The sequence below is a fragment of the Eremomyces bilateralis genome (assembly GCF_010015585.1).
Source record: "Eremomyces bilateralis CBS 781.70 unplaced genomic scaffold P152scaffold_17, whole genome shotgun sequence".
Classification (NCBI taxonomy): Eukaryota; Fungi; Ascomycota; class Dothideomycetes; order Eremomycetales; family Eremomycetaceae; genus Eremomyces; species Eremomyces bilateralis.
In genome coordinates, this window is record NW_022985083.1 from 411,163 (window position 1) to 439,072 (window position 27,910).

General features: G+C 55.9%; 14 protein-coding genes across 14 annotated transcripts; 4 read left to right on the forward strand and 10 right to left on the reverse strand.

Annotated features, from left to right (window-relative positions):
- Positions 1-2,309: 2,309 nt before the first annotated feature.
- Positions 2,310-3,014, reverse strand: P152DRAFT_400686 (40S ribosomal protein S15; the record flags this gene model as incomplete). Its single annotated transcript, XM_033676583.1, has 4 exons — positions 2,310-2,379; positions 2,435-2,731; positions 2,787-2,844; positions 2,960-3,014. 4 exons carry the CDS (start codon positions 3,012-3,014, stop codon positions 2,310-2,312), a joined length of 480 nt encoding a protein of 159 aa, XP_033532297.1.
- A 111-nt stretch (positions 3,015-3,125) lies between these two features.
- P152DRAFT_92959 (uncharacterized protein) lies at positions 3,126-3,563 on the reverse strand. Its single transcript, XM_033683347.1, has 2 exons — positions 3,237-3,563; positions 3,126-3,184 (listed from the first exon to the last, which is right to left on the reverse strand). Exon 1 carries the CDS (start codon positions 3,462-3,464, stop codon positions 3,258-3,260), a length of 207 nt encoding a protein of 68 aa, XP_033532298.1. The 5' UTR covers positions 3,465-3,563; the 3' UTR covers positions 3,126-3,184; positions 3,237-3,257.
- P152DRAFT_439674 (ribosomal protein 60S) lies at positions 3,330-4,153 on the reverse strand. Its single transcript, XM_033677650.1, has 3 exons — positions 4,066-4,153; positions 3,828-3,996; positions 3,330-3,764 (listed from the first exon to the last, which is right to left on the reverse strand). Exons 2-3 carry the CDS (start codon positions 3,984-3,986, stop codon positions 3,588-3,590), a joined length of 336 nt encoding a protein of 111 aa, XP_033532299.1. The 5' UTR covers positions 3,987-3,996; positions 4,066-4,153; the 3' UTR covers positions 3,330-3,587.
- A 260-nt stretch (positions 4,154-4,413) lies between these two features.
- On the forward strand, positions 4,414-5,943 carry P152DRAFT_460364 (uncharacterized protein). Its single transcript, XM_033679890.1, has 2 exons — positions 4,414-4,627; positions 4,678-5,943. The coding sequence occupies exons 1-2, from the start codon at positions 4,622-4,624 to the stop codon at positions 5,689-5,691; spliced, it is 1,020 nt and encodes a 339-aa protein (XP_033532300.1). The 5' UTR covers positions 4,414-4,621; the 3' UTR covers positions 5,692-5,943.
- A 19-nt stretch (positions 5,944-5,962) lies between these two features.
- Positions 5,963-6,689, reverse strand: P152DRAFT_483747 (uncharacterized protein; the record flags this gene model as incomplete). Its single annotated transcript, XM_033681962.1, has 2 exons — positions 6,126-6,689; positions 5,963-6,074 (listed from the first exon to the last, which is right to left on the reverse strand). The coding sequence occupies exons 1-2, from the start codon at positions 6,503-6,505 to the stop codon at positions 5,963-5,965; spliced, it is 492 nt and encodes a 163-aa protein (XP_033532301.1). The 5' UTR covers positions 6,506-6,689.
- Positions 6,690-6,870: 181 nt separating this feature from the next.
- P152DRAFT_93067 (uncharacterized protein) lies at positions 6,871-8,351 on the reverse strand. The gene has a single exon (XM_033683349.1). The coding sequence runs from the start codon at positions 8,307-8,309 to the stop codon at positions 7,296-7,298; it is 1,014 nt and encodes a 337-aa protein (XP_033532302.1). The 5' UTR covers positions 8,310-8,351; the 3' UTR covers positions 6,871-7,295.
- A 1,046-nt stretch (positions 8,352-9,397) lies between these two features.
- Positions 9,398-11,749, reverse strand: P152DRAFT_460365 (ATP synthase-like protein subunit alpha). Its single transcript, XM_033679891.1, has 7 exons — positions 11,626-11,749; positions 11,261-11,427; positions 11,155-11,211; positions 10,982-11,102; positions 10,324-10,931; positions 9,626-10,277; positions 9,398-9,578 (listed from the first exon to the last, which is right to left on the reverse strand). The coding sequence occupies exons 1-6, from the start codon at positions 11,692-11,694 to the stop codon at positions 9,638-9,640; spliced, it is 1,662 nt and encodes a 553-aa protein (XP_033532303.1). The 5' UTR covers positions 11,695-11,749; the 3' UTR covers positions 9,398-9,578; positions 9,626-9,637.
- A 248-nt stretch (positions 11,750-11,997) lies between these two features.
- P152DRAFT_439682 (DUF962-domain-containing protein) lies at positions 11,998-13,338 on the reverse strand. The gene is made up of 4 exons (XM_033677651.1): positions 13,035-13,338; positions 12,959-12,982; positions 12,841-12,900; positions 11,998-12,793 (listed from the first exon to the last, which is right to left on the reverse strand). Exons 1-4 carry the CDS (start codon positions 13,065-13,067, stop codon positions 12,317-12,319), a joined length of 594 nt encoding a protein of 197 aa, XP_033532304.1. The 5' UTR covers positions 13,068-13,338; the 3' UTR covers positions 11,998-12,316.
- Positions 13,339-13,479: 141 nt separating this feature from the next.
- P152DRAFT_460369 (RNA polymerase II subunit 7) lies at positions 13,480-15,102 on the forward strand. The gene is made up of 5 exons (XM_033679892.1): positions 13,480-14,146; positions 14,197-14,273; positions 14,324-14,482; positions 14,536-14,546; positions 14,596-15,102. The coding sequence occupies exons 1-5, from the start codon at positions 13,891-13,893 to the stop codon at positions 14,606-14,608; spliced, it is 516 nt and encodes a 171-aa protein (XP_033532305.1). The 5' UTR covers positions 13,480-13,890; the 3' UTR covers positions 14,609-15,102.
- Positions 15,103-15,796: 694 nt separating this feature from the next.
- On the forward strand, positions 15,797-18,362 carry P152DRAFT_460371 (uncharacterized protein). Its single transcript, XM_033679893.1, has 2 exons — positions 15,797-17,865; positions 17,919-18,362. Exons 1-2 carry the CDS (start codon positions 15,849-15,851, stop codon positions 18,056-18,058), a joined length of 2,157 nt encoding a protein of 718 aa, XP_033532306.1. The 5' UTR covers positions 15,797-15,848; the 3' UTR covers positions 18,059-18,362.
- Positions 18,105-19,439, reverse strand: P152DRAFT_460372 (P34-Arc-domain-containing protein). The gene is made up of 6 exons (XM_033679894.1): positions 19,296-19,439; positions 19,001-19,242; positions 18,656-18,942; positions 18,475-18,610; positions 18,278-18,427; positions 18,105-18,230 (listed from the first exon to the last, which is right to left on the reverse strand). The coding sequence occupies exons 1-6, from the start codon at positions 19,355-19,357 to the stop codon at positions 18,151-18,153; spliced, it is 957 nt and encodes a 318-aa protein (XP_033532307.1). The 5' UTR covers positions 19,358-19,439; the 3' UTR covers positions 18,105-18,150.
- Positions 19,440-19,634: 195 nt separating this feature from the next.
- On the forward strand, positions 19,635-22,574 carry P152DRAFT_483754 (F-box/WD repeat-containing protein pof1; the record flags this gene model as incomplete). Its single annotated transcript, XM_033681963.1, has 2 exons — positions 19,635-19,923; positions 19,973-22,574. Exons 1-2 carry the CDS (start codon positions 19,649-19,651, stop codon positions 22,572-22,574), a joined length of 2,877 nt encoding a protein of 958 aa, XP_033532308.1. The 5' UTR covers positions 19,635-19,648.
- Positions 22,575-22,632: 58 nt separating this feature from the next.
- P152DRAFT_93351 (uncharacterized protein) lies at positions 22,633-23,270 on the reverse strand. The gene has a single exon (XM_033683351.1). It carries the CDS (start codon positions 23,218-23,220, stop codon positions 22,690-22,692), a length of 531 nt encoding a protein of 176 aa, XP_033532309.1. The 5' UTR covers positions 23,221-23,270; the 3' UTR covers positions 22,633-22,689.
- Positions 23,170-26,953, reverse strand: P152DRAFT_93337 (uncharacterized protein). Its single transcript, XM_033683350.1, has 5 exons — positions 26,488-26,953; positions 26,251-26,408; positions 26,110-26,203; positions 25,833-26,061; positions 23,170-25,782 (listed from the first exon to the last, which is right to left on the reverse strand). Exons 1-5 carry the CDS (start codon positions 26,669-26,671, stop codon positions 23,289-23,291), a joined length of 3,159 nt encoding a protein of 1,052 aa, XP_033532310.1. The 5' UTR covers positions 26,672-26,953; the 3' UTR covers positions 23,170-23,288.
- Positions 26,954-27,910: the final 957 nt, after the last annotated feature.

Consider the following 27,910-nt stretch of genomic DNA (forward strand, 5'->3'; position numbering starts at 1 on the left):
AAATACCTGGACAGATCCACTTCCCATTCTCTTCGTTCGACGATGTTAGCGATTTCTTTCGCCTTAAACCCCCCCCCCAGCCGTCCACCCCTTCGTCTTCGTACATATCAGCTGTGATACTGGGCTCGTAAGTCGACATGGTAGGCTCAATCAGTACGAGGTCGTTTGACTCCCTTCTTCAGCTTTCGCAGTGGGCTTAATATTCTTCCACGGCAGGTCCTCCTCAAAGCCCGCAAGCGCCAATATATTCTTTGTCGCCTGATCGTACTCCTAGTCGAACTTGAGTGGATCGCCGAGCTCCTCGCGGATAATCGAATGGACGGCATCGAAAAGGTCTGTATTAGAGAATACAAATAACTCATCAAACTCCGCGTCGTCGGCGCCAATAACGCTTTCCATTAGGGGCGAATAGCCATCGAAGCCCATCATAGACCAAGGGCTGTCAATAATGGTTAAGCACCCTCCATACGTGGACTCACAGCACACGCAGGGACTGCGCTCTGCATCCACCAAACATTGACCTAAGTATATAAAGCCGAATTGCCTCTTCCAGCTCGCCGGCTTGGGGCACTCGATCTTGGTGGCAAGGCGGCGATGGAGGCGCTTGAGTGCTGTTTAGAAACGGGTCTTCATATTGTTCAAGAAAGTTTCAACCGCGTTACACTCGGCCTTTCAGAGAGTCCCGAATGATGGAGGGATTATAAGCGCATTGGAAGCTGCCCACTGCGCGGAAAGGGCAGCAAACATCTTCACTGACCGCAGTTTGAACGCGATCTAGACGAAGAAATCTATATCGTAAACGTATTCGAGATAAAAGTTCACCGAGGTATTCAGCTCTCTCGCGAAGTATTCGTTTTCCATAGGCTTGCGGAGCACGCTAATACCGTACACTTTGGCTACTTTCGCCAGTAGTCGTTAAAAGTGCGTGTCCGAACTTGAGTTGAGGTGTTTCAGGGCGAAGCACTCAGGACGCATAAAGAATGGCAGATGGTACAATACCGCAAAGAACTTATTGTGAACCTCGATAATAACTTCGTGGATGGCTTGAAACCGGCGATCATCGATGAGAGGCTCATCGCTATCCTGAGTCGCTGGGGCGAAGATGAAGTGGATCGTTAAGGGTCAAGGAGGCTCCGTGCCAGATGGAGTACATATCACTAAAGAAATTCTTCGGTTCTGGGTGTTCGAGTTTGTCAGTATTTAGACCCGTTGACGTAGACGAACGGCGAGTCTTACCAATTTCATCATGCGGAACATCGTGTCTGTTTCGTCCGTAACGAAGCGACTTTGAGCATCGAATTGCAGCTCGAACACATGCTTAATGTTCTTTGGGGAGTCACTAGGGATTGGACCGTCGGAATTCTCTGGAGTTACCCAACTCCTTGGACTGTCGTTCCCTTCTTTCTCCCCATCCAAAGCTATCTCGGAGTCCAGATAGGTCGACGTGGACTCAGACAACTGGTCCCTGAGGTACGCCGAATACATTTTGAGGAGGAGGCTGTGAACTCGATAGACGTCCTGTACCTTCTTGGACAGCCGGATCTCGACATCTGCGGTGTCCTCGTTGGGGATTTGAAACGAGACATCGCGGCTTCATGCAAGTGATATGAGTTCGGGGATGAAACTCAATGGACGATGGTTGTAATGGGGATGACGACGATTGGTATCTGTCGTTGTGTGATGGACGAAGGGGAAATGAGTATGACAAAGGAAGTGAAAGCGAAATTTCTCTAATTAGGCAGACGAGTCGAGGAGGCAATTGGGTTGACTGCTGCTTCCTTTCCTGGAAGGACCGGCGCGTTATTGCATGCGCACACGTCGCGATACCACGTGTCGTGTCCAGACGTCGTGAGTTTAGTGAGTTCATTGGACTACCAGTTTGAGGACAACTCGACGGGTAGCATCGAGTAATTTGTAAAGTCCTTAGGATCCGCGTTGCCGGCTTGTTGGTTGAGAATTGAGGTAGCCAGGACCGGACTGAGCGTGTATGGGGAAGTGACAAGGATAGCGAGCGGCAATTGGGAGGCTTCGAAATAAGCTTGAGCGTGGAGCGACTGAGAGGTTGGATGAGGTGAAAGCGAAATGAAAGCGAAGTGATCACGCAGATATGGAAGGGTCGAAGGAAGATGAAATCACTCGATCAACGTCATGGCACAAGTCAGGCACGCAAGGAGCAGCAGAATCATGAAATATGACCTTTCAACGCAGATTCATTCTTCTTCTCTGAATCTACAAAGACAGTTGCCCATATCCGATGATGAACGTGTGACACCCATGCAACCCCATTGGAACCATGATTTTTGCAGCAATTACTTGAGAGGAATGAAACGAGAAGAGTGGGTGGCACCGATACCCGGTCTTCCGTGCTTGACAGGTTTGCTGTTCGCTTGTCAGTATATTCCCTCTAAAACCTCGTTTCAAGGAAACCACGTACTATGAGATCGAGAACTCTCCCAGGTAGTGTCCCACCATCTCGGGCTTGATCTCCACCTGATTGAACTCCTTCCCGCTGTAGATTCCGATCACGCTGCCGATCATCTCCGGCACCACGATCATGTTCCGCAGGTGCGTGCGCACCTCGTCGGGCTTCTCGTTGGGCTTCGCCTGCTGCTTGGCCGTGCGCAGCTTCTTGATGAGGCCCATTGGGCGGCGCTTCAGGCCACGGTTGAATCGGCGGCGGGCGCGCGCATGGACGAGGTCGCGGAGTTGCTCGGAGGAGAGGTCAAGGAGCCTGGGGGGTGGGTTAGTGATTGCTCTGATGGGTTGTCGGGGGTGGGATGGCGTACTGGTCGAGGTCGACTCCACGGTAGGAAAACTTGCGGAAGGTTCTCTTCTTCTTGATCTCTGTATTCGTTGTTAGCCATCTATATGTTTTCTACACATCGTCATGGCGCGATTCGTTGTGCGTGTCGCTCGGTTGAAGGTCTTCAGAACGTAAACGGATGGGTGAGAGTCGTACCGGCAGCCTCTTCGGCGTTCTGGAGATTGTCAGCATTCCTCGCTCCAAAAGACATCGAGGGTGACTCACGTATTCAGCGTCAGCCATGATTGCGGATTATCGAAGGGTTCCGGATGGTAGCTTCGATGGTTGCAGATGGTGTGTGGGCTGGTGGAAGGAAGTTGTGTGTCGTGGGTTCGTTTGAGGTTGGAGGCGAAGGCGAGGTGTGGACTTTGGTGGGAGCCACTAACCAAAATTAAGCGAATAACGACGGTCTTGGCACGATCTCGGTGCTTACTGAAAACACCCAATACAGATATCAAACACGCAGAATTTCGGAATTTTGGACATTATTTACGCACACGATCACTTGTGAGCATGGAAATGGATGTGAAGCTAATGTGCCTTTTATTTTCGAATTGGTCAACCGGTTGTGGCTTCTCGGTGCAGATGGTACGATATAGGTCATCATTGAAAATGTGAAGATTAGCAGCTCAAGCAGAGCAATTGACCGTTGACAGCCCATCCCTCAGTTGATATGCCGTCCTTTTCCTTGTCCGAGTGCATTTGTATCCATTGATCCATGCCCCCTTTGGAATGACACCAGTGATCCGTAGAAAATGCATTGCAAAGCAAATCCACCCAACGCTTAGTCGAACAGCCCGAATCCCATATCGTCATCGGACTCCTCCTTATCCTCCTCCTTCTCCTCTTCCTTGGCCGCCTCAGCAGGAGCGGCGCCGCCAGCGGCAGCACCACCCGCAGCAGGAGCAGCAGCACCGGCCGAGGGAACGGAAGCGAGCTTCTCGGTTCCGGCAGCGATGAGCTAGATATATAGTTAGTCTTCTGTATCCTATCCGGAGTGGAAGGGCGTCGTAGATCAACATACCTCGTTGAGGTCCTTGCCCTTAAGCTCGCTGAGCAGGGTGTTCAGGCGCTCCTCGTCGGCTTCAATTCCAACGGCGGAGAGGACAGCCTTGATGTCGTCGGCGGAGGGGCTGTCATTGCCACCGAGGCCGAGGAGGAGGTAGGCTGCGAGATGCTTCATTTTGAGAGATCTATGAGCGCCGGTTAGATGGAATGTGTTCTTGAATGCAGTGGAATTGCCGGGTAAGTGAGCGACTTACTTGATTGAGAACTGGTAGAAGAACTAGAGAATCAATCGATTTAACCGTGAGCGACACGGAGACTGAGACTTAAAGTTCTAATGGGTTTGAAATATCGGAAATCGTTGGCGTGTGATGTGGATGTCGAAGTTGCTCGAAAAATGGGTGGTGAATGTGTGCGCCAAGGGAACCAACTAACCGTGCCGGGTCTAGCGTATTTTGTCTCGAATTATGGGCAAGGATGCCTGAGGAGCCTTACTACGTACGTACCTCCGTAGCGAGTAGTACAGGTTGAGCCTCAAGGCCCAAGGGTCATTCGCCGCATCATATCAGACCAACCACTATTATCACATATCACCTCCGCGGCCACTTCCAACACTTCCATTTTCTTCTCATTTTTCATTTTCTTATGTGGGGCGTTTATTCGGGATGTCCGTAATGAATCGTCCACACTCCGTCTTCCTTATTCCTTCATGAATCGTCCTAGATCCTACGTTTGCATGCCTCGTGACCGCATATCATTCCATGGACTCGCTTGGAGTTTTGCATAACATACACGACCGGAACGTAGGGCACAATGAGCGTGAGTCACTCTATCAGAGGTATATATATCCTGCTAACTGTAGCCGCCAGTATCTGTCCGAACTCCTCGGCGAGGGAGCCACTCGGCGAAAGCCCAAGGCACCCGTTGACAGCGATTCCAAGTCCGCCAAACCCGGTGCAAGCGAAACGGCACGATCCCTTTCCAGCGGTCTCAAAATCGATGCAACCACGACCGGTTCATCACAAAAACGCAAAGCCGGAAGCCAGCTAAACACCGCCGATGCCAAAATCTCAAAGAGATCCGAGAGTGCAACCCAACCGTATCTAGGGACTGCGAGGTCCACCGCTGAACCGGGTCCCCCATCCTTCTCTGCGAGACCAAGTACAAAGCCTCCCACAATCCCATCTACCAAAAATGGCAGCAAAGCCACCTCCGCCGGCTCCAGCTCCCCCCCACGCCCACCCATGTCACCCGCCCCCGGCCAGCCGCTCAGCCGCTATCAACAGCTCCTCGCGCGCGGCGCCGCGATGAAAGCGACCAGCAAGCCCGTCGGCTCGATTACCCACAAGCAGGCGGAGCGGCTCTCGAAGCGCGAGCGGTTGGCGCTGGAAGCGGAGGCGAAGCAGCGGAAGAAGTCGGGGGGGGTGGTTCCGGATAGCCGGAGGAAGGGCGCCACGCCAGATCGGGGGTCTGGCGTGGCTAAGGTCGAGAAGAAGGACTATGGATATAGTGGGACTATGCGGCCGAAGGCGGTGGAATCGGATTATAAAGGGACGATGGGCATGAAGAAAGGCTCGGACAGAGACGTGCCTCGGCGTGGGGTGGGAGGCAAGAGAGCTGATGCGGGTCCGGGCATGAAGAAGGGTCGCTACGCCGGCTACACCTTTGAGTCCGAGTCTGACCTGGAGGATGACCTAGAGGACTCTGGTTTATCCGACATGGAGGCTGGTGCGTTCGAGATGGAGGAAGAAGAATTCCGGTCACTCCGTGCGGCGAGGAAGGAAGATGAGGAGGCGTTGAAAGAAGAGGAGGCGCACCAGCGGGAGAAATTGGAAAGACGGAGGAGACTCGAGGAGCTGGGAGCGAGGCGGCGAGGCAAGTGAGCGAGATTGGATACTCGTTTCCTTGGTCATCAGGATTATTCTCGCACGAATTTTATGAGCCCCTCAGCGTTCATGGATCGTTCGAATGGCTTGCCTCATGTGTGAGGTATCGCATTGTTATCGAAGCAATGGTTGCATTATTAGCGTTGCATTTTAGGCTGTTGCATAGCGCATTAGTATGTACACTGAACATTCAGAGTGTTTTGACTAGCCCATAGTCCATTTCGGCTGTTACACTTCATCCACGTCTGAACCAGCAAACCAGCCCCCATCAATCAACCGTACTCGCCGGCCCTCCTCTCTGCCCTAGCACCCCCCCAACATCCACATGTTCCCTCTCCTCCCTCCTCTTCCGCCTTAACACCGCCTGTTCCGCCCTCTTCCTACATTCCCGTCAGCCTCATCCCTCCCTCCACACAACAAAACCAACTCACCTCTCTAAATCCCCCCCCACCTCCGGCCCCTCCCCCCCGGCCCCCTCCTTCTCTCCCACCTCCACCGCCTCCGCCACCTTCCCCTCCCCCTCCACCGCCATCTGCTCCCCGTCCAGCTCCCGATGTCTCCCCACGTCCTCCTCTGTCTTCCCCTGCGCTTCTTCGCCCGGGCCCGCGCCGCGGATGCCGCATGCCAGCGGGGTGGGGTGCGCGGCGTCTGGATTGGATTGCGCGCGGGGGATGCGCTGGTCGCCGAGGTGTGGTGGGGGGTGGTGGGAGTGGGAGAGGGCGGTGGCGCGCTCCGGGGGGGTTTTGGATATGGGGTTGGAGGGGGTTTCGTAGGCGGTGTGTTTAGGGGGTTGGGGGTGTTGGGTGGCCATGATTAAAGACTCAAAATGCAAGTAAGTGCCGATATGCAGCAATGAGATCTGATATTGCGATTATAAGGTATCGGGAGAGATTAAGAGATTGCAGATTCGGTATGCCGGTTGCAATTGACTTGGAATATGGAATTGGGTTTGTTTTGAGTCTATTTCTACCGTATCAACTTTGGTTTTAAAAGATGGTCATGATGGTTCTTAAGCCGCTCGATGACGCAGAATGGGTGACGTCAAGGGACGAGACCACCATCCAAGGATCCAACTCTTAAGGTACCATATCGCTCTAACCACACACACTTTTGTATTTTAGCAAGGTATAGTCCAAGAGGGTTAATGTATCCTACCAGCAAAGACAAGTTCTAGTTGCTCAATTGTAGTCGGTTACCCGGTAGGAGCTGACTGACGGATCGCAGCCACAGCGTCCGCGATGTTCCTCTTCCTAGCCACCACTCCTCTACGCTTAAGGTAAGGCACGGGCATATCAAGTGGTTGAGCCCTTCAGAAGGCGTCCCGTATCACGGGTGAGACAAGCGGGATAACTTCCATATTGCCTGACGAGGTTGTGCCTGTTTATCTTTTCAAGTTGAAATCGAGCCCATTCTCAAAGCCCTCTGAAGAAGACAAGGGGACGGCATCACAATCCGCAAAGTCCTTTGATTCAGATCCCTATTATGCATTAAGATCAGTCGAAATCCCATGAGTAGCCATAGTATGGCATCTCCCCAGGCGGATTCCCACTGCCATGGCTACGGGAATACACAGGTATTCCATGTCCCATCCCGAGCGCACATCAACACCGATGGTCCGTCACTAACTCCTCAAAACCTCCTTTCCCAAATCCCTTCCCCCACGCCTTCCGCCCCATCTCCCTCTCCACCTCCTTTCCCATCTCCCTTTCCACCACCCACTCCCCCTTCCCCCTCGCCCCACACTCCGTAAGCTGCCACAACCGCCTTCTCCCCTGTCCCTCCGCAATCTCCCCCGCCACCCCCTCCGTCACCCCCCGCAACTCAATATCCTGCCGCGCAAGCGCGTGCACGTGGGCGAGCCCCTCCCCCAGCTTCTCGAGCCCTGCATCTACCATGCTGCCGAGTTCCTCGAGAGCGGGGAGGGGGATCGAGATGGAGTTGTACGAGGGGTGGTAGGTAGTGGGGTGGTGCGGGAGGGAGTGGGGGGCACTGGGGGTTCGAGGGCCGGTGGGGTTGATGAGGGTAGCGGTGGTGGGTTTGGGAGGTTCGTGGGCTTCGCGAGGGAGGTCGCAGTATTTGCAGAGCTCCGACTCGGGTATATCTGGCTCTTCGGGCGGGTGTGGTCCCGCCTGTGGTGCGAGGGCTGGAACCGTCGTGTCGGGCGTATCCAGGCCTCGATTATACTCTCCTTCTTTCTCCGCCAAGATCGCCCGCTCACCTTCCTCAGCCGCCGCAGCCATCTCTTCTACCTGCTTCTGAAGGAGGTTTCTCGCCTGCTCTATAGATCTCCGCCAGTCGGATCGGTGATCGTAGGACAGGCCTGGTAAGGAGTGGGGTCGGGGGATGGATTGTGGTAGCAGTTGGGGAGCATACGTGTAGATCCCCAACGATTGAGGACCGCCCCAGCCTTTTGGAACATCTTTCTCTTGAACAGGGGATGCGTCCTTCTGAGTCGGCTGATCGCGGTTGGTGCCGCTTGCCACCAGGAGCGAGTCATCCATCGTCATGCGGCTTTCCAATGTGGTATTCGTCGATCGCCGACCGAATCCATTCATTGACCGTTTAGAATTCCCACGGTTCAACTTCTCCCCTACTGAAACACACATCAGCCTCATTCTCACAAGCAGCCCCACCTCACACCTCACCTACCCATCTTCCCCCTTCCCCTCACAAACTCCCAAACCCTCGCCACCACCCTCCGCCGCCCCTCCCTGCTCCTCTCCTCCTCCCGCACCCCATCCTCATCCCCAATCCACGTCCTCGCGCCCCTCATCTCCCCCTCCGCCAAACTCCTCTCCGCCATCGTATACCTCACCCAATCCCCCACCTCCCTTAACACCCTCAACGCCTTCAGCACCGTATCGCTCCCGACGTTTGCGAGCCGGCGCACGGCATTGATCTCGGTCTCCTGCGCAGAGCAGAGGTGGCGGAGCTCGTCGATTTCGGTGTGTAGGTGGTGGATGAGGTGGGCTTGGGTGGTGAGGAGGGCTTGGAGGGAGGTGGGAGGAGATGGGGAGGAGGCGGAGGCGGGAGGGCTGGGGGTGCGGATTGGTGGAGGAGGCTGCGCGGAGGGAACCGTTCGGGTATCGTCGTCGCCCTCCCGCCCATCACCCCCAACCGGCATCGACGACCGATCATACCGACGCAAAAACTCCTGGATTGCCGCGACGTCACCCGGCGATATCAGCCTCGGCGATGCAACCTTTACCTGTCGATGGTGTGCGTACCGCTGCGGGCGTTCGTCCGGGTGTTGCCGGGCGTCGAGGGCGGTGATGCGGTCGTGCGAAGGGACGGTGGTGGCGAAGGGGGGGGTGGCGTTGGGGTGTTGGGATGTCGGGTGGTGCGGTTGGGCGGGGGGTTGGTTGGCAGGGGGTTGCTGATGAGGTTTCATGATGGATGTACGTCGGCGAGAGCGCGAGATAGGGGGGTGCTCAGGTTGATTGTGGGTAGGAGAGGACATGTTCGGGCGTGGCGATGAGAACCGTAGTTAGTGAGGATCCAAACCATATTAGCATGCTTTTGCAGCAGAGGAACGATTATAAATGCGAAACGGCCACAAGTGAAGGTAGGTATGAGCAAGCGATCTCTGTTCCACGGACGAAAAACTCGATCACGTTAACAGCAAACGGTCACTGGCGATGAATCACGTATCAGAGGACACCTCGGGGGAAGCAGGAAAACGACTCAGATTTTAGTACACATGTCTAGAGAGCTACGCATCTTCACCAGCCATCAACCAAACAAGAAAGGAGAGCTGTATCGACAATTGTGGTGAAAGGGAACTGGGACAATGGCACCGCAGTCCATGAGCACTCCCGTGGACTGACGGCGATGTCCACGCTGGCGCTTTGCTTGGAGAGGTGTTAAGGCATATTATACATTTCCTGAGGACCGTTAGTGGTGAGCACGAACTGGGGAATATAGCACGTACCTAATCTCACACTCATAGGAAGCTCTTGGTGAAGGTGACGACGACATCCTTCAACTTGCCCTCCAACTCCTTGCTCAACGCACCCTCACGCTCAATCTGGGACAGCAGCTCGGACTCGTTGGCCTTCAAGTGGGCAATGAAGTCGGACTCCCACGTGAGAATCTTCGCAACCGGGACGTTGTCCAGGTGCCCGTTGACACCGGCGTAGATCAGCGGCACCATCTCGTTGACGGCCATGGGCGAGTACTGCTTCTGCTTGAGGAGCTCGGTCAGACGCTCACCACGGCTCAGGGTCTGCTTGGTCGACGCATCCAGATCGGAACCGAACTGGGCGAAGGCAGCGACCTCACGGTACTGGGCCAAGAAGAGCTTCAGCGATCCGGCGACTTGCTTCATGGCCTTGAGCTGCGCGGCGGAGCCGACACGGGACACGGACAGACCGACGTTGATGGCCGGGCGGATACCCTTGTAGAACAACTCGGCTTCCAAGAAGATCTGGCCGTCGGTGATGGAGATGACGTTGGTGGGAATGTAGGCAGACACGTCACCACCCTGGGTCTCGATGATGGGAAGCGCAGTGAGGGAACCACCACCGTGCTTATCGTTCATCTTGGCAGCACGCTCCAGAAGTCGGGAATGGAGGTAGAAAACGCTAGGATGGTCAGTACGGTGTTATCAGACGTGACGGGACAACTTACTCGCCGGGGTAAGCCTCACGACCCGGAGGACGACGGAGCAGCAGGGACATTTGACGGTACGCGACGGCCTGCTTGGACAGATCGTCGTAGATGATGACGGCGTGGCGGCCGTTGTCACGGAACCACTCACCCATGGAGCAACCGGTGAAAGGAGCGATGTACTGCAGAGGAGCGGCTTCGGAAGCGGTGGCCGCGACGATGATGGTGTACTTCATGGCATCGTTCTCCTCCAGGGTCTTGACGAGCTGGGCAACGGTGGACCGCTTCTGACCAACGGCGACGTACACGCAGTACAGCTTCTTGGTCTCATCGGAAGTGTCGTTCCATCGCTTCTGGTTCAGCATGGCATCGAGAGCGACGGCAGTCTTTCCGGTTTGACGATCACCGATGATCAACTCACGCTGTCCACGACCGATCGGCACCATGGCGTCGATGGCCTTCAGACCTGTCTGCACGGGCTGGTTGACGGAGTGACGAGGCAAGATACCGGGAGCCTTAAGCTGAGCACGGCGCTTCTCGGAGGTGTTGAGAGGACCTTTGCCGTCGATGGGGTTACCCAGAGCATCGACGACGCGGCCAAGAAGTTCCAGACCAACGGGGACATCGACCTTTGGATACGTTAATCACAATTTTCCCATCATCATGGCGGCAAACATACAATCTCTCCGGTACGCTTGACGGTCTCGCCTTCCTTGACCAATCGATCGGAACCGAAAAGCACCACACCGACTTGGCCGGCTTCCAAGTTCATGCACATGCCCTTGACACCGGAAGCGAACCTAACGAAGGGTCAGCGGAGAATCACGACGAAGGGAACGAGGCAACACATACTCGACCAACTCCTCGGCCTGGACATTGCGCATGCCATGGACACGGGCGATACCGTCACTGTCGCGTCTTAGCGTTGATGAAAAGCAATGGCGGTTGTATCTCCTACCCGACGGAGAGGACACGGCCAGTCTCGGCAAGGCCAGCTTCCTCCTGAACGCCACGGATTCGCTGCTCCAAGATCGAGGAGACTTCGGTCGGGGCGGCTTTGGCATCGGTGGCGTAGCCGTTGGCGGATCTTGATGCGATGTTGAGAGCAGCCGGACCGGATCGGGTCTGTTGTGGCAGCGCCAAAACTTTTGTCAGTGATCGGATGTCGACAGCGGACGGCGAACAGCTTCCATCAGTCGACCAACATCATTCCATCATCGATCCCAAAGCTCAATCCACGATTGATGGCTCGTAAAAGGCAACGATGATGAGAATTGAGATGCAATTGATCGAAATCGGGGACGGAAAAGGATGGGCACTTACAGCAACCCTGCCAGAGGCAGAGACAGCACCGACGGCGCGAGACGACTGTCGGAGGGCGTTCCTGAACATGGTGACTGTGCTCAAGAAGCTCTGATGGAAGGCTCCGCTACCAATTGAAATGAAAAGGGTAGAAAGAGGGAGGTGATGGTTGGTGTAGATGGAGCTTGGAGATGGAAGCAAAGGTTGTACTTGCTGGTCTTTCCTCGGGTTGAAGGTTTCGTCGCACCGGATGAGCTGCTGACTAAGGGGGTGAGCTCCGTGCTTTTATCGCTGCACAGAACACTGTTCCCTTAAGGGTCAACGCGAAGGTATGCCGTTATGCCATACACATTCACAGTTCACTTTTTGAAGCATACTTAATTAAAATTTAAATCCAGGACTCCTTCCATTCGAATGAAACAAAGTAAATAATCTCATATCTTCGTTGCTAGTTAAATTTGGAAATTGAACCTGAAGGCACTGCATGCCCAGTCTCCCACGCTCCCGTCACGTGTGCCTGGAATCCCTCTCTACCCGAGCCACGCTTCAAAGGCTTGCAGTTACATTTACATTGGAATCGTACTATGAAGTCCAAGAAGAATCAGCCATAGGGAATAGAAATGTAGCAACCGCTTAACCCCCGCCAAAAGGTGTCGCACGCTTGCACAACTCAAGTCCTTCCTCTCACCAGCCACCATATCAACAGCTCGCCTCAGTTCTTCGTCCCATTCGCCGCCCCCTCCGCCTTCCCCCCCTGCTTCGACTCCCGAAACTTCTTGATCTCCTTCTCCACCGCCTTCTCGAGCCTTGCCTTAAGCTCTGGCCGGTACCCGAAGAAGAACAGGATCTCGAACCACACGAAGAACGGCGCCAGGAAGAGCGCCTGCACGAGGTTGTCGAGGAGCGCAGGCGCCCGGCCCTCGAACGCGCCGTGGCCGACGAACTGGGCGAGCCAGGAGACGACGTGGACGCCGAGGGCGAGGTAGTTCGCGGTCATGCCGTAGGCTTTGGTGAGGTGGTTGGCGTAGGCGGTGCCGCCTAGCAGCAGGGGAGCGAGGAGGCTTCCTGCGACCGGTTCCATTAGGATGTATAGGCCCGAGTATAGAACGGCGGCGACGGTTCCGGCGTTGAGGGGGAAGGTTTCGGAAGAAAGGTAAGGTGGTAGGGGAATCGAGGGAGAGTTGGTGCCCTGTCCAGTTAGAATCATGTTGAGATAGAGATAGAGATATACCATACGAAGAGGAAGGCCGTCAACAAGATCGCCGGTACGCAGGTGATATGGATTCCGACATTGACCTGTTCGTCAGTCAATACTGAGGCCCGAAACGGGATATCGAATGCGAGTTGGCCTCACTGGATTATGATGGTAAGCACCATACTACGCTCTGTTAGAACACGATCTCCAAACATCATGGTACAATCATCCATACGAAAAGAAGCTGTTTCTCCAGATTGAGTGCCATGGTGCCGTCAAGCCCACGCTGGAGATGTCGACCACGCGGGAGTGTTGGTAGGTACAAGTGAATGCCCTGGAGGAATGACGGCGGTTTCTACGCGCCCATAATAGAACTGTGGAGGGGTCCGAACACTTTGGCGGAATTGAGATATAGAAAGGAACGAGTGATATACGGATGATGCCGGCCGAAGGTTCCACGGTGTCTGCACTCTTAACGCTTACAAGCCGCGGTGTTCGATTCACATGACAGATGGAGAGACGGGCAGCTTATCTGACTTTCCTGTCCCTTGCGCTTTCCCTTGCAAGCACGCGAATCATGCGGTTGGGGGTGAAAAGGATTTCGGCCTTGTGGCCTTGTAGCCTGAGCGCATGTCTGTCAACCACCATCGATAGCACAAGCAGAACATGCATCGCAGGATGCGTACTGGTAGTGTCTGGACATTTTCGACGCATCCGCCCACCCATATCCACACATTTCGGAGACGGAACGTTGGCCGCTACTATTTGCTACACTCATTTGATCGATTTGGACCGCGAAGAAAGGAATTCCTCCCTTGTGTGGGCGTGGATCCGCCTCGTTCGACTCCATTGCGTCCGCCACGAGTAAACACCCAGCACCTTAGACGATATCTCTATTGACATACGCTCCGAAGCGAAGACACCAACATCGATACCCGGAGTTGTAGGATATCCATCCGTCTATCTCCTCCCAGGATCCGCGAAGAGCGCTTCCGAGGCGCACGCCTCGCCGGAGTGCCCTGCGTTCTTCCTCCACCCCACCCGACCTCTCGCTCTATCGAACGTGACGATTCGTCCTCCCCCCTTTCACAATGTTCTTCATCCACGACATGGAGCGCACGATCACGCTCCACCCGTCATACATGGGCCCGCACGTGAAAGACATCCTCCTCCACCGCCTGCACGCGGACGTCGAGGGCGCCAACATGGGGAACTTCTACGTGGTGTTGATCATGGATACGGGGTATGAGGTATCGGAGGGGCGGATCATGCCGGGGACGGGGTTCGCGGAGTACACGGTGCATTACCGGGCGGTGGTGTGGCGGCCATTCAGAGGAGAGATCGTCGGTATGTTGGCTGGGAGCGAAACCGTGGAGAACAAGGTTAACGAAGCGCAGATGGGGTGGTGAACTCGGTCGTTGACGGCGGATTCTTCGTCAACGTCGGCCCGCTGAGTGTATTCGTCGCGAAGAGTGTAGGTGGACATGGACCCGGCGCCCCGGATATGGAGCTGACCGTCGACAGATGATCCCCGGCGAAATCAAATTCGACGGCAACGCCACGCCGCCGCAGTGGACGGACAACGGCGACCAGATCATCGAGAAGGATACCAAGATCCGCATCAAGATCAAGGGTCTGCGGGTGGAGATGGGTACCATGTATGCGATCGCGACGATCAAAGAGGTACGCACTCCCTATGTTCTGTGTTTGAAGTAAAACTGACTTATGCGATCTAGGATTATCTTGGGTAAGACGGAATGTGTTCGACTGCGCGTGTCATTGCTAACTTCCTCTAGACCTCTACCTTGAGTGGCTGGAAAGACCCTACAAAGTTGATACCCGCACAAGCGCGAAGGAAACCCACGTTCGGAGGGTTGGAACCCCCACGTTTAAAGCAGGAAGAAAAGGAAGAAAAGCCAACCGTTGGAAACATAGCCGGAAGCGAAAAAGTGCTTTGTGATGCTCAGTTCATACTGGGAGAGGCTGGACAGCAGGCCTCCCTTGAGGAGTGCAAGGCAGGGAGGTTGTTACGATGAAGCAATAAATGCAGCTTCAGGAGGAAGAGGATGCTTCACACTAGCTCTATTGAGATCAAAGAGCCGTTTGAACAATTCAACAAATGAGGACCAAATCTTCTTCTACGCCTTGTATTCAGTGCATGAATTGTTTCAGTTTCCGTACGTATTATGCATTTATGTCTCATGCGGAATATGAAATATCCCGGAAATGGGGACCAATAGGAAGGCCAAACAGAGAACCCTCCCCATTGGCCGGTCTTCGGTATATTGATTGTTGCCATCTATTCCCACATGCCGACAACTAGACACATCTCGAACTACGATTAAAAGCAGGATATCCATAAAACATCTAAGCGTTGTTCTTGTCGTTCGCTCCATCTGCTTTGCTATATACCTCCCATACAGCATGTTGTGAAGCCCACTACACACCACATCCTCCGCAGTCCGCAACCATGGGTCGAGACGACGAGCTCGAGGAGACCAAGCCATTACGGCAGGACTCCGACGACGGCATCTCCCCTCGCCCCTCCACCTCGACCATCTCCACCACCTCTCTCGTCTTCGACCACCTCGACTCCTCTTCTCGCAAACACCCCCATCCAGCCCGCTACACCGACGACGATCCCAACGACCACCACAAGCTCCCCTCCCCCCTCCAGATCGAAGACGCCGCCTCATATCCCATCACCCCCGTCTCCCGCTCCTCCAAGCGTTGGCTCTGGCTCATCGGCTCCCTCGCCTGTGCCGGCTGGCTCGTCGCGCTCGCCGTGCTCCTCCACCGCGGCGACTACTTCCACGCGGCGCACCCCCGCCCGCACGACCCCGAGGCGACGAAGACCGTGCGCATCGGGAAGAAGGTCACGCTGGACCAGGTGCTAGGGGGCACATGGAGGGCGCGGCGGCACGAGATTAGCTGGATCGAAGGGGCCGAGGGGGAGGATGGGTTGTTGTTGGAGCAGGGGGGGACGGGAGGGCGGGATTATTTGGTGGTGGAGGATGTGCGGAGGAGGAATGAGACTAAGACCGCGCTGATGAAGAATGGGGGTTTTTTCGTGGGAGAGCATTGGGTGCAGCCCGGGAAGGTGTGGCCGAGTCCGGATTTGACGAAGGTGTTGGTGGCGAGCGATCGGGAGCAGAATTGGAGGCATAGCTTCACGGGGCTGTATTGGATCTTCGACGTCGCGAGCCAGACGGGCGAGCCGCTGGATCCGGCGAATCCCACGGCCCGGATCCAGTTGGCGCAGTGGGCGCCGACGAGCCGCGCGGTGTCGTTCACGAGGGACAATAACCTGTATATCCGGCCGATTCGGATGCAGGAGGCATATAAGATCACGGAAGACGGGGGTCCGGAGACGTTCAACGGCGTCCCCGATTGGGTCTATGAAGAGGAGGTGTTCGCCGGCAACAGCGCGACCTGGTGGTCTGAAGATGGCAAATACATCGCGTTCCTCCGCACCGACGAGTCCCAGGTTCCGACGTATCCCATCCAGTACTTCGTTTCGCGGCCGAGCGGCGAGCAGCCCGAGCCCGGGCTGGAGAACTACCCGGAGGTGCGCCACATCAAGTATCCGAAAGCGGGGGCGCCGAACCCGGTGGTCCAGCTGCGATTCTTCAGCGTCACTGAGAATCGCGTGTTCAACATCGACGTGCCGGATGACTTCGCCGACGACGATCGGTTGATCACCGAGGTCGTGTGGGCGGGGCGCAGTGGGAAGGTGCTGGTCCGCGAAACCAACCGGGAGAGCGACCTGCTGAAAGTGGTGCTCATGGACGTCGACCGCCGGACGGGGAAGACGGTGCGGACGGAAGATGTCAATGCCTTGGATGGCGGCTGGATGGAAGTATCGCAAGAGACGACGTTCATCCCCGGTGATCCGCGTAGAGGCCGGAACCACGACGGGTACATCGACACCGTCATCGTCGATGGGTTCGATCATCTGGGCTATTTCAGTCCCGTGGACAGCGCGGAACCGGTCCTGCTGACCAAAGGAGCATGGGAAGTGGTCAAGGCCCCGTCGGCCATCGACCTGAAAAACAACTTCATCTATTTCGTCGCCACTAAAGACGGCTCCATCGAACGCCACGTCTACAAAGTCAAGCTCGACGGCACCGGCCTCGAGCCCCTGACTGACGTGAGCAAAGACGGATACTACTCCGTTTCCTTCTCCTCCGGTGCCGGATACGCCCTGCTCTCCTACGATGGACCCGGCATCCCGTGGCAGAAAGTGATCAGCACGCCGAGCACCCACGAGCAGTTCGATGCCACCATCGAAGAAAACAAACAGCTCGCCACCTTCGCCGCGAAGCACGAGCTGCCCATCTACAACTACCAGACCATCACCATCGACGGCGTCGAGCTCAACCTGTTGGAACGCCGCCCCCCGCACTTCAACGAGAAAAAGAAATACCCTGTCCTCTTCTGGATGTACCAAGGCCCCGGCTCGCAGACCGTCGACAAGAAATTCAACGTCGACTTCCAATCCTACGTCGCCTCCAACCTAGGCTACATCGTCGTGACCCTCGACGGCCGCGGCACCGGGTACCTCGGCCGCGATGTCCGCTGCGCCACGCGCGGGAATATCGGGTATCTCGAGTCGTTCGACCAGATCGCTGCGGCGAAGATGTGGGCAAAGAAGAAATACGTGGATTCCGAGAAGATGGCGATCTGGGGATGGTCGTACGGCGGGTTCATGGCGCTCAAGACGCTGGAGCGCGACGCGGGAGAGACGTTTAAGTACGGGATGGCGGTGGCGCCGGTGACGGACTGGCGGTATTATGATAGTATCTATACCGAGCGGTACATGCACACGCCACAGCACAATCCGGGAGGGTACATGAACGCGACCGTCGCGGACGTCGATCGGCTAGGGAGAAATGTGCGGTTTTTGATCATGCATGGCGTGGCGGACGATAATGTGCACATGCAGAGCACGTTGACGCTGCTGGATCGGTTGGATTTGAGGGGGGTGGAGAATTATGATATGCATATGTTTCCGGATTCGAATCATGGGATTTACTTCCATAATGCGAATCGGATTGTATACGATAGTGAGTACTCATTTCCTGAGAGGATAGGGGTTGCATGATACTGACGGACACAGAGCTGAATAACTGGCTTATCAATGCGTTCAATGGAGTGTGGTTAAAGACGGCAAACCCTACTCCGGTTGCACTCGAGGAGAAGAGGAAGGAAAGAAGGCAGCTACTCGATCACGCACGGGCGGCGGGGGTTTTGGATTGACATGGAGACCCTCTGTTTGATGGTTCATAAATGCTGCATTGAAGGCGTTGGCAAGTCGCTTTATAGCGCTGGAAAGGCGTTAAAGCCAATATTTATCCTTGTACCCTGAAGGTACGGCCACTGGCCGTCTTGCGTTCCTTCTCTTCGTTCTCCGGTCGAGCGCGGCGAAGCACTGAGATTTGTTAGCTTCGTGTGTATAAGCGGACAATGAGAGCATACCTTGAAGGAAGTCGGCCGTTCTTCTTCTCATCCGCGAGTGGATGTAGGCTTTTGATGCTTTGATGTGGTAGTGGAAGTAGTCACGGAAGGTTTGGATGTGAGAAATGACCTCTTCTCGTCGTTGCTTGGTCAGATGTCGTGGGAAGAGAACTGGGGTCGGTTAGCTACAGTGAGGAGACAGGTTAGGGGATATTTACCAAACGTGATGTACCCAACCTCGCCAGTATCAGGATGCCTAAAACCGGGAACATTCTGGAGCTCGAGTGGAGGGTCGTGCCTGAAGAGGACCTGAGGCGCATTTTGTATCGCTCGCCGTCTCGCATCCACGAATTCCTGAAACTGTTAGCATACGTACATGATTGCATTCGGAGTACCCACCTGGAGGAACACTTTGCCAAACACCCGATCTGTCTCCTCCCGGAAAACAGTACTGAATATGACGGTCACCCGGTCATGGCTGGCCTGGATGTAGATGGCTTCTTCCTCCCGGTAGTGGATGGCGCGGATTTCTCCTCCTTCTTGAATGCCCTGCGGAGCCGATTCGGAGGTGAATTTTGACGCTTCTTCGTGCAATTGCGCGTATTCATCGAATGCTTGCTCGAACGGTGCTGCCATGGCGTTCCGCTTCATCAATGATAGTCGCCGAATGAGGTCATCTCGCGACTCTGCGGCGTGCTCTATTAGCTCGACATCTCGCCAGATATACGACTAGGGTAATCGAACCTTGATCAGCGGGGAGGTTGTCTAAATCCACTTGGACCGAGAAATCATAACCCGACTCCGGGGCGACAATATACGGGCCATATTCCCGCTCCAGTACCTGTTGAGCCCCATACCGAACCAGGTCCTGGAAGCACTTTATTGATATGGAAATGAGGATCTTCGACTTCGATTCCTGGGTCGAGATGTGGAAAGTGACATTGTCGAAGTCGGAGACCACTTGATCGATCGAAGTGGGAGCGGCACTGGCATGGCGTTAGGCGGACTACGAGGTCATCTGGGGATCGTGGATACCGACCCGCTGAAGCGGTCCTTGAGTAGAGACTCAATCAGGACATTTTGATAGTCTAGGAGGAGCATGGTGTCGGAATTATTGCTAGACCACCTTGTCCTGAGTAGAGAATGCGGCGTTATGTAGAGGTAGTTTCAACTGTACTGTGTAGAGGGGTTGATGGAACGGAAGGAGAACCATACGTCGGACAACAGCAACAATTCTTAGTGCCTTGTGGCCTAAATGCCTGAGTGGCTGTGCAGATTGTGGGGCGCCAAGATTTCGACGTGAGTAGCACCCCTGTCATGTCAAGATCCATATCAAAATTATTATGCGCTGCGACAACCCGATTATTTTCATCCGCGTGTAAATATCCGACCATGGTGAAATCCTATACGAAGTATGAGCAATCCAATGCCTTCGGCGTAGTCACCTCCGGCTCGTCGAACATCGTCTGGAGTGCGGACGAGTCGGCGCAGAACCGCAATGGGTTGCAGACGAGTACGGGCCTCACCTTCGTGGGGGCGAATGAAGATGTTCTTTGCTGGGACTTGAAGAAAGGCGATCTGATTTCCAGATGGCATGATAGCGGATGCAAGAGCGAGGTTACGGTGATTGCGCAGAGCAAAACGGATAAAGATATATTCGCTGTGGGGTGAGTACTCCGACTCGATCGCAACATTGAAGAGTATTGACTAGTGCAGGTACGACGATGGCAGTATACGATTATGGGACTCGAGAATGGGCTCGCAGCTGATCACATTCAATGGCCATAAATCAGCAGTTACCTCACTCGCCTTCGATCTGTCAGGGGTTCGGCTAGCGAGTGGTTCCAAAGATACTGATATTATAATTTGGGATCTGGTGGCTGAAACCGGGGCTTTCAAGTTGCGAGGTCATAAGGACCAAGTCGTCTCATTGCATTTCATTATCCCGAAAGCTTCTGCAGACGAAGAGGAGGACCAGGCTGCACTCAATGACGATGCGACTGGCGGGTACATATTATCTGCCAGCAAGGACGCGCTGATCAAGCTATGGGACCTCTCTTCTCAACACTGCATCGAGACTCATGTCTCACAATCGAATGGAGGATGTTCCGCTATGGGACTATCAGCGGACGGCAACGCATGCATCACCGCGGGGAGTGAAGGCGAACTCAAAGTCTGGTTGATCGATCAAGCCGGGCTCCGAGAAGCGTCACGAAATGTCCAAGACTCGACCGGGAAGAGTTTCATCCATGATCGAGGTACCTTGAGACGGTACGAGAAGGACCGCGCCGTCGGTGTGAGCTTCCATCCTCGGTCGAACTATATCGCCATCCACGGCTCGGAGAAGGCAGTCGAGATATGGAGGATGAGGTCCGAAGAAGAGGTGATCAAGGTGCTGGCGAGGAAGAGACGGCGAGCTCGGGAGAAGGCTCTGGTCGAAGGAAAAGAGGAAGATGCCTTGAAAGATGTGGCCACCGCCCAATTGACCGATCTATTTGTTCTGCATGTCATCGTCCGGCCGTCCGGCAAAGTTCGATCATGCGACTGGATGAACGTCCGCTCTTCGAACGCCATCCAACTAGCCGTTGCCACCCGAAATAACCTAGTGGAAACGTTCTCAATATCCACGAAGGAGAAATCAAAAAAAGGCAAGACGGAAGACGAGCCGAATTACGATCGCACGCATTCCGTGGATCTGCCGGGTCATCGCGCAGATGTGCGCGCGCTGACATTAAGCTCGGACGATCGCATGCTCGCATCGGCGTCGAATGGTGGACTGAAGATTTGGAATGTCCAGACGCGAAATTGTCTGCGGACGCTCGAGTGCGGATACGCGCTTTGCGCCGCGTTCCTTCCTGGCGACAAGATTGTGGTGGTGGGGACGAAATCCGGCGAACTGGAGCTCTTCGACATCGCCACGGCGACCCTGATTGAGAGATTCCAGGGCCATGAAAACGCGGTCTGGACGTTGCAGGTGCACCCAGATGGACGGTCACTGGTCACCGGGGGTGCCGATAAAACCGCCAAATTCTGGAACTTTGAAATCGTGCAGGAGGAGATCCCCGGCACTCGACGCACGACGCCGCGCCTTAAATTAGTCCACAAACGAACGCTGAAGGTCAACGATGACGTTCTGAGCGTCCGCTTCACACCCGATGCCCGGTTACTGGCTGTCGCGACGCTGGACAACACCGTCAAAGTCTTCTTCGTCGATTCCCTCAAGCTCTTCCTCACCCTCTACGGCCACAAGCTCCCCGTCCTCAATATGTCCATCTCCTCCGATAGCAAGATCATCGCCACCTGCAGCGCTGACAAGAACGTCCGCCTCTGGGGCCTCGACTTCGGCGACTGCCACAAGGCCTTCTTCGCGCACAACGACAGCATCCTGAACGTCGCCTTCATCCCGCACCCGGTCTCCAAGGAAGACGCCCACTTCTTCTTTAGCGCCAGCAAGGACCGCCTGATCAAAACATGGGACGGTGACAAGTTCGAGCACGTCCAGAAACTCGACGGCCACGCCGGCGAGATCTGGGCCATGGCCGTCAGCCGCACCGGCGACTTCCTCGTCACCGCCTCCCACGACAAGAGCCTCCGCATCTGGTCCCAGTCCGACGAACCCATCTTCCTCGAGGAAGAGCGCGAGAAGGAACTCGAGGACCTCTATGAATCCACCCTCGAGGCCAACCTCGCCGACGACGTCGACGGTGACGCTGGCGACAAATCCGAGGTCGCGGCTGCGTCCAAACAGACCGTCGCGACGCTCACCGCCGGCGAGCGCATCGCGGAGGCGCTCGAATTGGGGTACGCGGACCTGCAGCTGGTGAACGAATGGACGGCGCAGAAGGCCACGAACCCGAAGCTCGCGCCGCCGGCGCGCGACCCACTGTTCCTCGCGCTGAACCAAATCTCGGCGGAGAAGCACGTGCTGAACACGATCATGCGGATCCCGGCAGCGCAGCTGCAGGACGCGCTACTCGTGCTCCCGTTCGCGACGGTGGGGCCTTTGTTCACGTTCGTGGGGATCTGGCTGCGGCGGCAGTGGGCGACGGGGATAGCTTGCCGGGTGCTGTTCTTCATGCTGCGGACGCATCAGCGGCAGGTGGTGGCGAGTCGGGAGCTGAAGGGGATGTTGGAGGCGATGCGGGGGGATTTGGGGCGGACGTTGGGGATCGCGAAGGATGTGATGGGATTTAATCGGGCGGCGTTGGGGTTTGTGGCGGAGAGGGTGAGGGAAAAGGGGGAGCGGCGGATTGAGGATGTAGAGGCAGCGGATGAGAGTAAGGGGAGGAGGAAGCGGGCGTTTGTGGACGTGGGGTGAACGAGGCGGATGGAAAAGCAGGGACGGCGAATGGAGCATGGGTTCATGGGATTGTCGTGTTGGATATTGGGAATTCGTATTTTTCAATGTGAACTAAGTGGAAGGATCTACTCCATTAACTACCTACTGAACACCCCTCCGGCCAGAGCAACACCGTGAAGCATGAGCACTCCAGCCGACGCGAACCACGAACCGAACCGGTATCTTTGTAATTAATTAACAAAATCCATGGACCGCACCCTCGCCACCGCCCTTCCGCATGCAACGGCCGCAGTTGGTCGACGGTTGCGGGACCGCGTGGAGAAAAAAGCCGATCTCGAAAGATCCGAAGCAAAATACAATCTGGTATCTTCAGCGCTGAAGGGGAGAAAAAAGAACGGGATAAGAAGTACAGGCAGGGACAGCGAGGAATGGCGAACAGCAAGTGAAGCCCGCCGCGGATGGTCGAAACAAAGGGGGAATGAGAAGGTGAACTGAAGCGAACGACGGGGTCATTGAGAGCGTAAACAACGGCGACTGGAAAGCCTGGGGGTCCATCCGTAACATTTTGTACCGGGAAAAGAAGGAAACTCATGGAACGTTCGGCGGTGACGTCGATGGAAAAGTATGGGGGAGACCAATAATCATAGCCGACCGACCATCTCATCCTGTAATTTCGTTAGTCCTCAAACTCCTTCCCAAACCATAAACAGAGCCAAGCTCACTCACCTCCATCTACCGCTTCGCCCCGCCTCCAGCCGTCGTGATATTCCCCGACGCGTCCATATTCCCCGTCAACTCCGCCACCCGCGCCTTAATCCGCGCCACCCGTGACTCGATCGTCTCCTCCCCGCTCGTGTCTCCCTCCTCCGTCTTATCGTCGCTCTGGCTGCGACTTCGCCCCGTCGTCTGCTCCTCGCTCATTCGCGCCGCCCGCTCCTGCGCGTTCTTGCGGATCTGCGCCCATCGGTCGCCGACCGGGATCGGCTTGGCTTCGGAGGTGGGTTGCTGCGGTGGTGGTGCTGATGCGGCGGCGGCGGCGGGCTCTGGGGTGGGTTCGGGAGAGGGTTTGCGGACGGGGCGGGTGAGCGGGACGGCGGGGGCTTCGCGGGTGGGCTGTGCGTGGGCTGGCTGCGGGACCGGCGGAGGGGATTCGTGGCGGTAGGCGGGCTGGGGGTCGGGGGAGGGGGCGCGGACGGAGTGGTCGGAGGCGGAGTCCGGGACGTAGGCGGGGACGTCGGCGAGCGGGCCTTGGTCGAAGCGGGAGAACTCGGCGTCAGCTTCTTCCTGCTCGCTGGTGCCGATGCGGGAGGTTTGCTGCGGGCGGGGGGCGGGGTCGACGTAGGTGTGGGAAGGGTGCGAGGGCTGCGTCGGGGCGAAGACATGGTCCGGCTTGGTAGTCGGGGGCGAGGGTTCATCCGGCTCGTTGTATTCGATGATCGGCGCGGAGATGACCTTGCGTTGGGGTTCGGCAGGCGGCGCGGAGTCGTCCTTGGTCGACGGGCCATCGGCCTTGTTCTTGCGACTGAAGATCCGCTTGAACCCGCTGCCACCGGACTGCTTCTGGAGCTTCTTCGGCTCTTTGCCGCCTTTGACGGATTCCGGGCTGGAGGAGCCTTTTCTCCAGGCCGCGTGATCGCGCTCCTCAGACGCAGACTCCTTCTTTTCAAGCGACGGAAGCGGAACGCCCGCGGCTTCCTGAACAGCGGCGGTACGCGTCGGCGTCTCCACTGGAGGCGTCGCGGGTAAAGGCGGTGGAGATGGCGATCGCACCGGCGTAGCTTCTCTCGGGAGCGCAGGCAGCTCACGGTTGGACGCCTTCCGCGGAATGGGGGGCGACAAGGACCCGTTCGACGCCCCCAAGTCGACCCAGCTCCCACCGAGATTCTCCCTGGAGCCGCGACCGGCGTTCGGGTCGCTCAAGTACGCGGACTTGATCGCGCCGCGGTCGAACTCTTTCGCCCATTTCATCGCGGGGGCAGCCTCGCTCATGATCACTGGTTGTAGGGTCAGGACGCTGTTCGTCTTCTGCGACACGTCGTCGTCGTTTCGGGACCGACGCCCGTTCGATTTCTCGGCTTGGCGGTCGCGGTCTTTCTTCGCTAGTGCGGCGGCCGCGGCTTGGATCTTGGCTTGCTGGTCCGGTCCGATGGAGCTCTTCATCGGCGTGCTCGACGCGGCACGGTTGTACGGCTCCTTGATCGTGGGCGGCTGGTTCTTGGACTTCTTGCGCGCCAGTCGTCCGCGTCGGGAGAAGCTGAATCGGCTTTTCTTCTCAGCGATGTATGCGCCTTCTTCCGGGCCCGGCGAGGCACCCTTCACTTGCTCTTCGATGAGCAGCCATCGAGCGCCGGAGATGTCCGTCTCGATGAGCGCGCAGCGGCCGAAGACGGCTTTTCGTTGAGCGGGCTCTTCGCCAGCCAGGCTGGTGATCCACACCCACCAGAAGGTGTCGTCGAGGTCGAACTGCGTGATGCTCGCCAGCTCGCCCGGTTCAAGGTTGCCCTCCGGTTGAAAATGGCGAACATGCGACTGAGAACTATGTCCACGCTGCTCACCGATGGGTGGAAGCACTTTGTCCGGGGGAAGCAGCAGAGAGGATGGACCGGATTTCTTGTCGTCAACGAACCCGGTAGACAAGAAGTCCGCCCAGGAAGGCGTGGTCGGCCGCCCAAACGCCGTGTGAGACTGCGGAGTTCCACGCAGACCTGCCGAAAATCCAGCCAGATCGCCAGCGCCCGAGGAGTTGCCATTCGCCTTGTTTACAAATCCGTCCGCGCCCGTGCCTGCGCCGGTATTGAAGCCGAGGTCTTCAAATCGGGACCACGACGGGTCACTCGCCCCCTCGGCTTTGGGATTGACTGCGGTCGACTTCGATTCATTGGTATGTGAGATGGCGTTCAACACACGACAACATTCATCGGTGAGGGCTTTGACCGGGTCTTCGTAAGCCGAGAACGTCTGCAGGGCCTCATCGTCATCGCGATATTCGAAATTCTTGGATCTTCGGAGCAGAGCAAAGGGGGTCGGTGACACGGCGTCGACGATCATCACCACCTTCGAAGTGGTGGTCTGAAGAAGGGTCGGTGTCTCGGGTGGATATTCGGTCTGTGAAAGCAGAGCTTGTAGTGATCTGGGAATTGCAGAGATCCCGCTGATGCCCCCTACGGAGTCTGGGGAGAGCGATCGAAGGTAGGCAAAGAACAGATGACTGCAGGCGTCGGCGGCACTTTTGATCCGTTAGCATCATATCGCCCAGAACGACAAGGGATTCCATACTTTGTCCAGGACTTGTATCCTCCATCGAAACCATTCCCCTGGTCCGTATGTTCAAAGGCCCACCATCCGGCCATGCGCGATAATTTGCGTCCACCCAATCCATTAGTTTTGCTTCTGGCAGCCACTGCAGCGAGGAGGTCGAAGAAATCAAAGATGATTTGTTTCCGAGCATCGGAATCGACGCTCAGGGGGATGAAGGTGTCGAAGGCGTTGCGGGCCATGTTCGAGTCTATCGGGTGTCAACGCTTGAATTCCGGGTATATCTCACTAAACTCACCTTGTTCGCCAATCTTGAAAACCTCATAAGCGTCCCAAGTGACAAGGCCGCCAGCGAGTCGGCTCCAGCACCATTTGAGGACACTGCAGAGGACCTAGACAAGTCAGGACTTTTCTTAGGTATCAGCGAGCCATAACTCACCATTGGCTCCGTCAGGCGCAGCTCCTGCTGCAGATGCGTGCCGGTATATAGTCCGCTCTCCTCGTACTGTGCCTTGAAGAAGTTCCTGACCAAACTCTTCGCGGAGCTGGTGTCGCTGTCGGGACGGAAGGGAAGCATGACGAAGGGGGTGTCGAGGGCTATAAACATCCGATTAGTCGACCGAAAAAATTCCATGAAACAATGCGCCAGGATGCGTCGGACAGGTGGAAGCCATACCCCTTGATTTCATCTCGTGAGTACACTCGTGGATAAGCTCGCGGACCTCCTCCGAGGCCAACTCGGTTCTCGACCACGCATCTTCCCAACGCGGTTTGGGCTTGGAGACGGGGTCATTCTGCGGGAGGGCATTCTTCTTCGAGGCAGCGCCCTTGCTCCTAAACACGCGGGAGAAGAAGGACATGGCGTCGAGATGGGTCGGGGGAGTTCGAGGCCGGGGATGTTGCCTTCTCCCAGCGAGACAGTAGCACGGTGCGGTGCAGCAGGAACGATGGCGAGGGAAGTGTGAGGACGTCTAAGTAAAGTTCTGGCGCAAGATGACGACCGTGCTCGGTTGCATGGAAAATCAAAAGCAAGAGTTTAATTAGAAGTGGTGGAAATCGAAAGTGAACGGGTTCAAGTGACAAGAAATTGATGCGGTTGGGGGAGCGAAGCAGGGGGAAACGCGGTCGACACGTCAAGGGGAAGAGAATGCCAATCAATGAAGGCAACGGTGCGCAGATTCACAGGCAGAAATGGAGTAGATGGAGCCTATTCGGTGCCAGGCAAACGGTCGCAAGAATCGAAGGCAAATGAAGGAGTGTGATTGCGGAAATGTCAGATGAATTTCATAAGGGAGTGAATGAAATCGAGGATGTTGGACCTCCTGAGTCTGGAGCATTTTCCAGGAACCAGTAAGGATGCCAACAAAAGGATGCTAATAAGAAGGGATTGTTAAGGACTGACCATTAATTTGGGCTAGCCTGGTTTCAATTCGGTTCTGATCGTCTTCCTCGAGCCAACTCATCGCCGCCGTCCACCACTTCCTCGTCCGCCTATGAAATATCAAATACTGCTATTTTCTGCGTGATATGCACTCCATGCGGTTACGTTGAGACCTCTACTATGTCCATTCGCAGAGAACTGGCACAAGAACTCTCCGAAGCGGTGGAAGGTCCTAGAGGCTAGAACACGGCTTCGGAGCCACGTCGACGACTTATATTCGCTGTTAAGCCATAAGGGTTCTCCTTTCCACTCGACCGAGACTCCGATCCATCTCATAGGGGCGCTTTGTTGTTGTTCGCTGGAGTGCTTTTCTCCAGCTTCTGCAAGAACCCAATATCAATCCTTAGCCATCTCAGGGGATACGAACTCCAGTAATTGCTCCTCCTCTACTGCAGATAGCGGAACGCCCCATCACCAGATTTCCCAATGCGTGATAGCGTTCTCCCCACCAGAACATCCAATCTCGCCCTACAAAAGCTCCTGTCCCCTACCAAGCAGCTTTGCAAGGAACCTCCTGGACTGCTGAACTCCTGGTAATTACATAGTAAATACCATTGGGATTTTGGTAATGGTTTCAATGGAGTCCCATCCAACAATTACTTCCTCGGTTATCCCCCCAGACGTTCCACAACATGGCGGCCTGGATTTCGATTTTGGT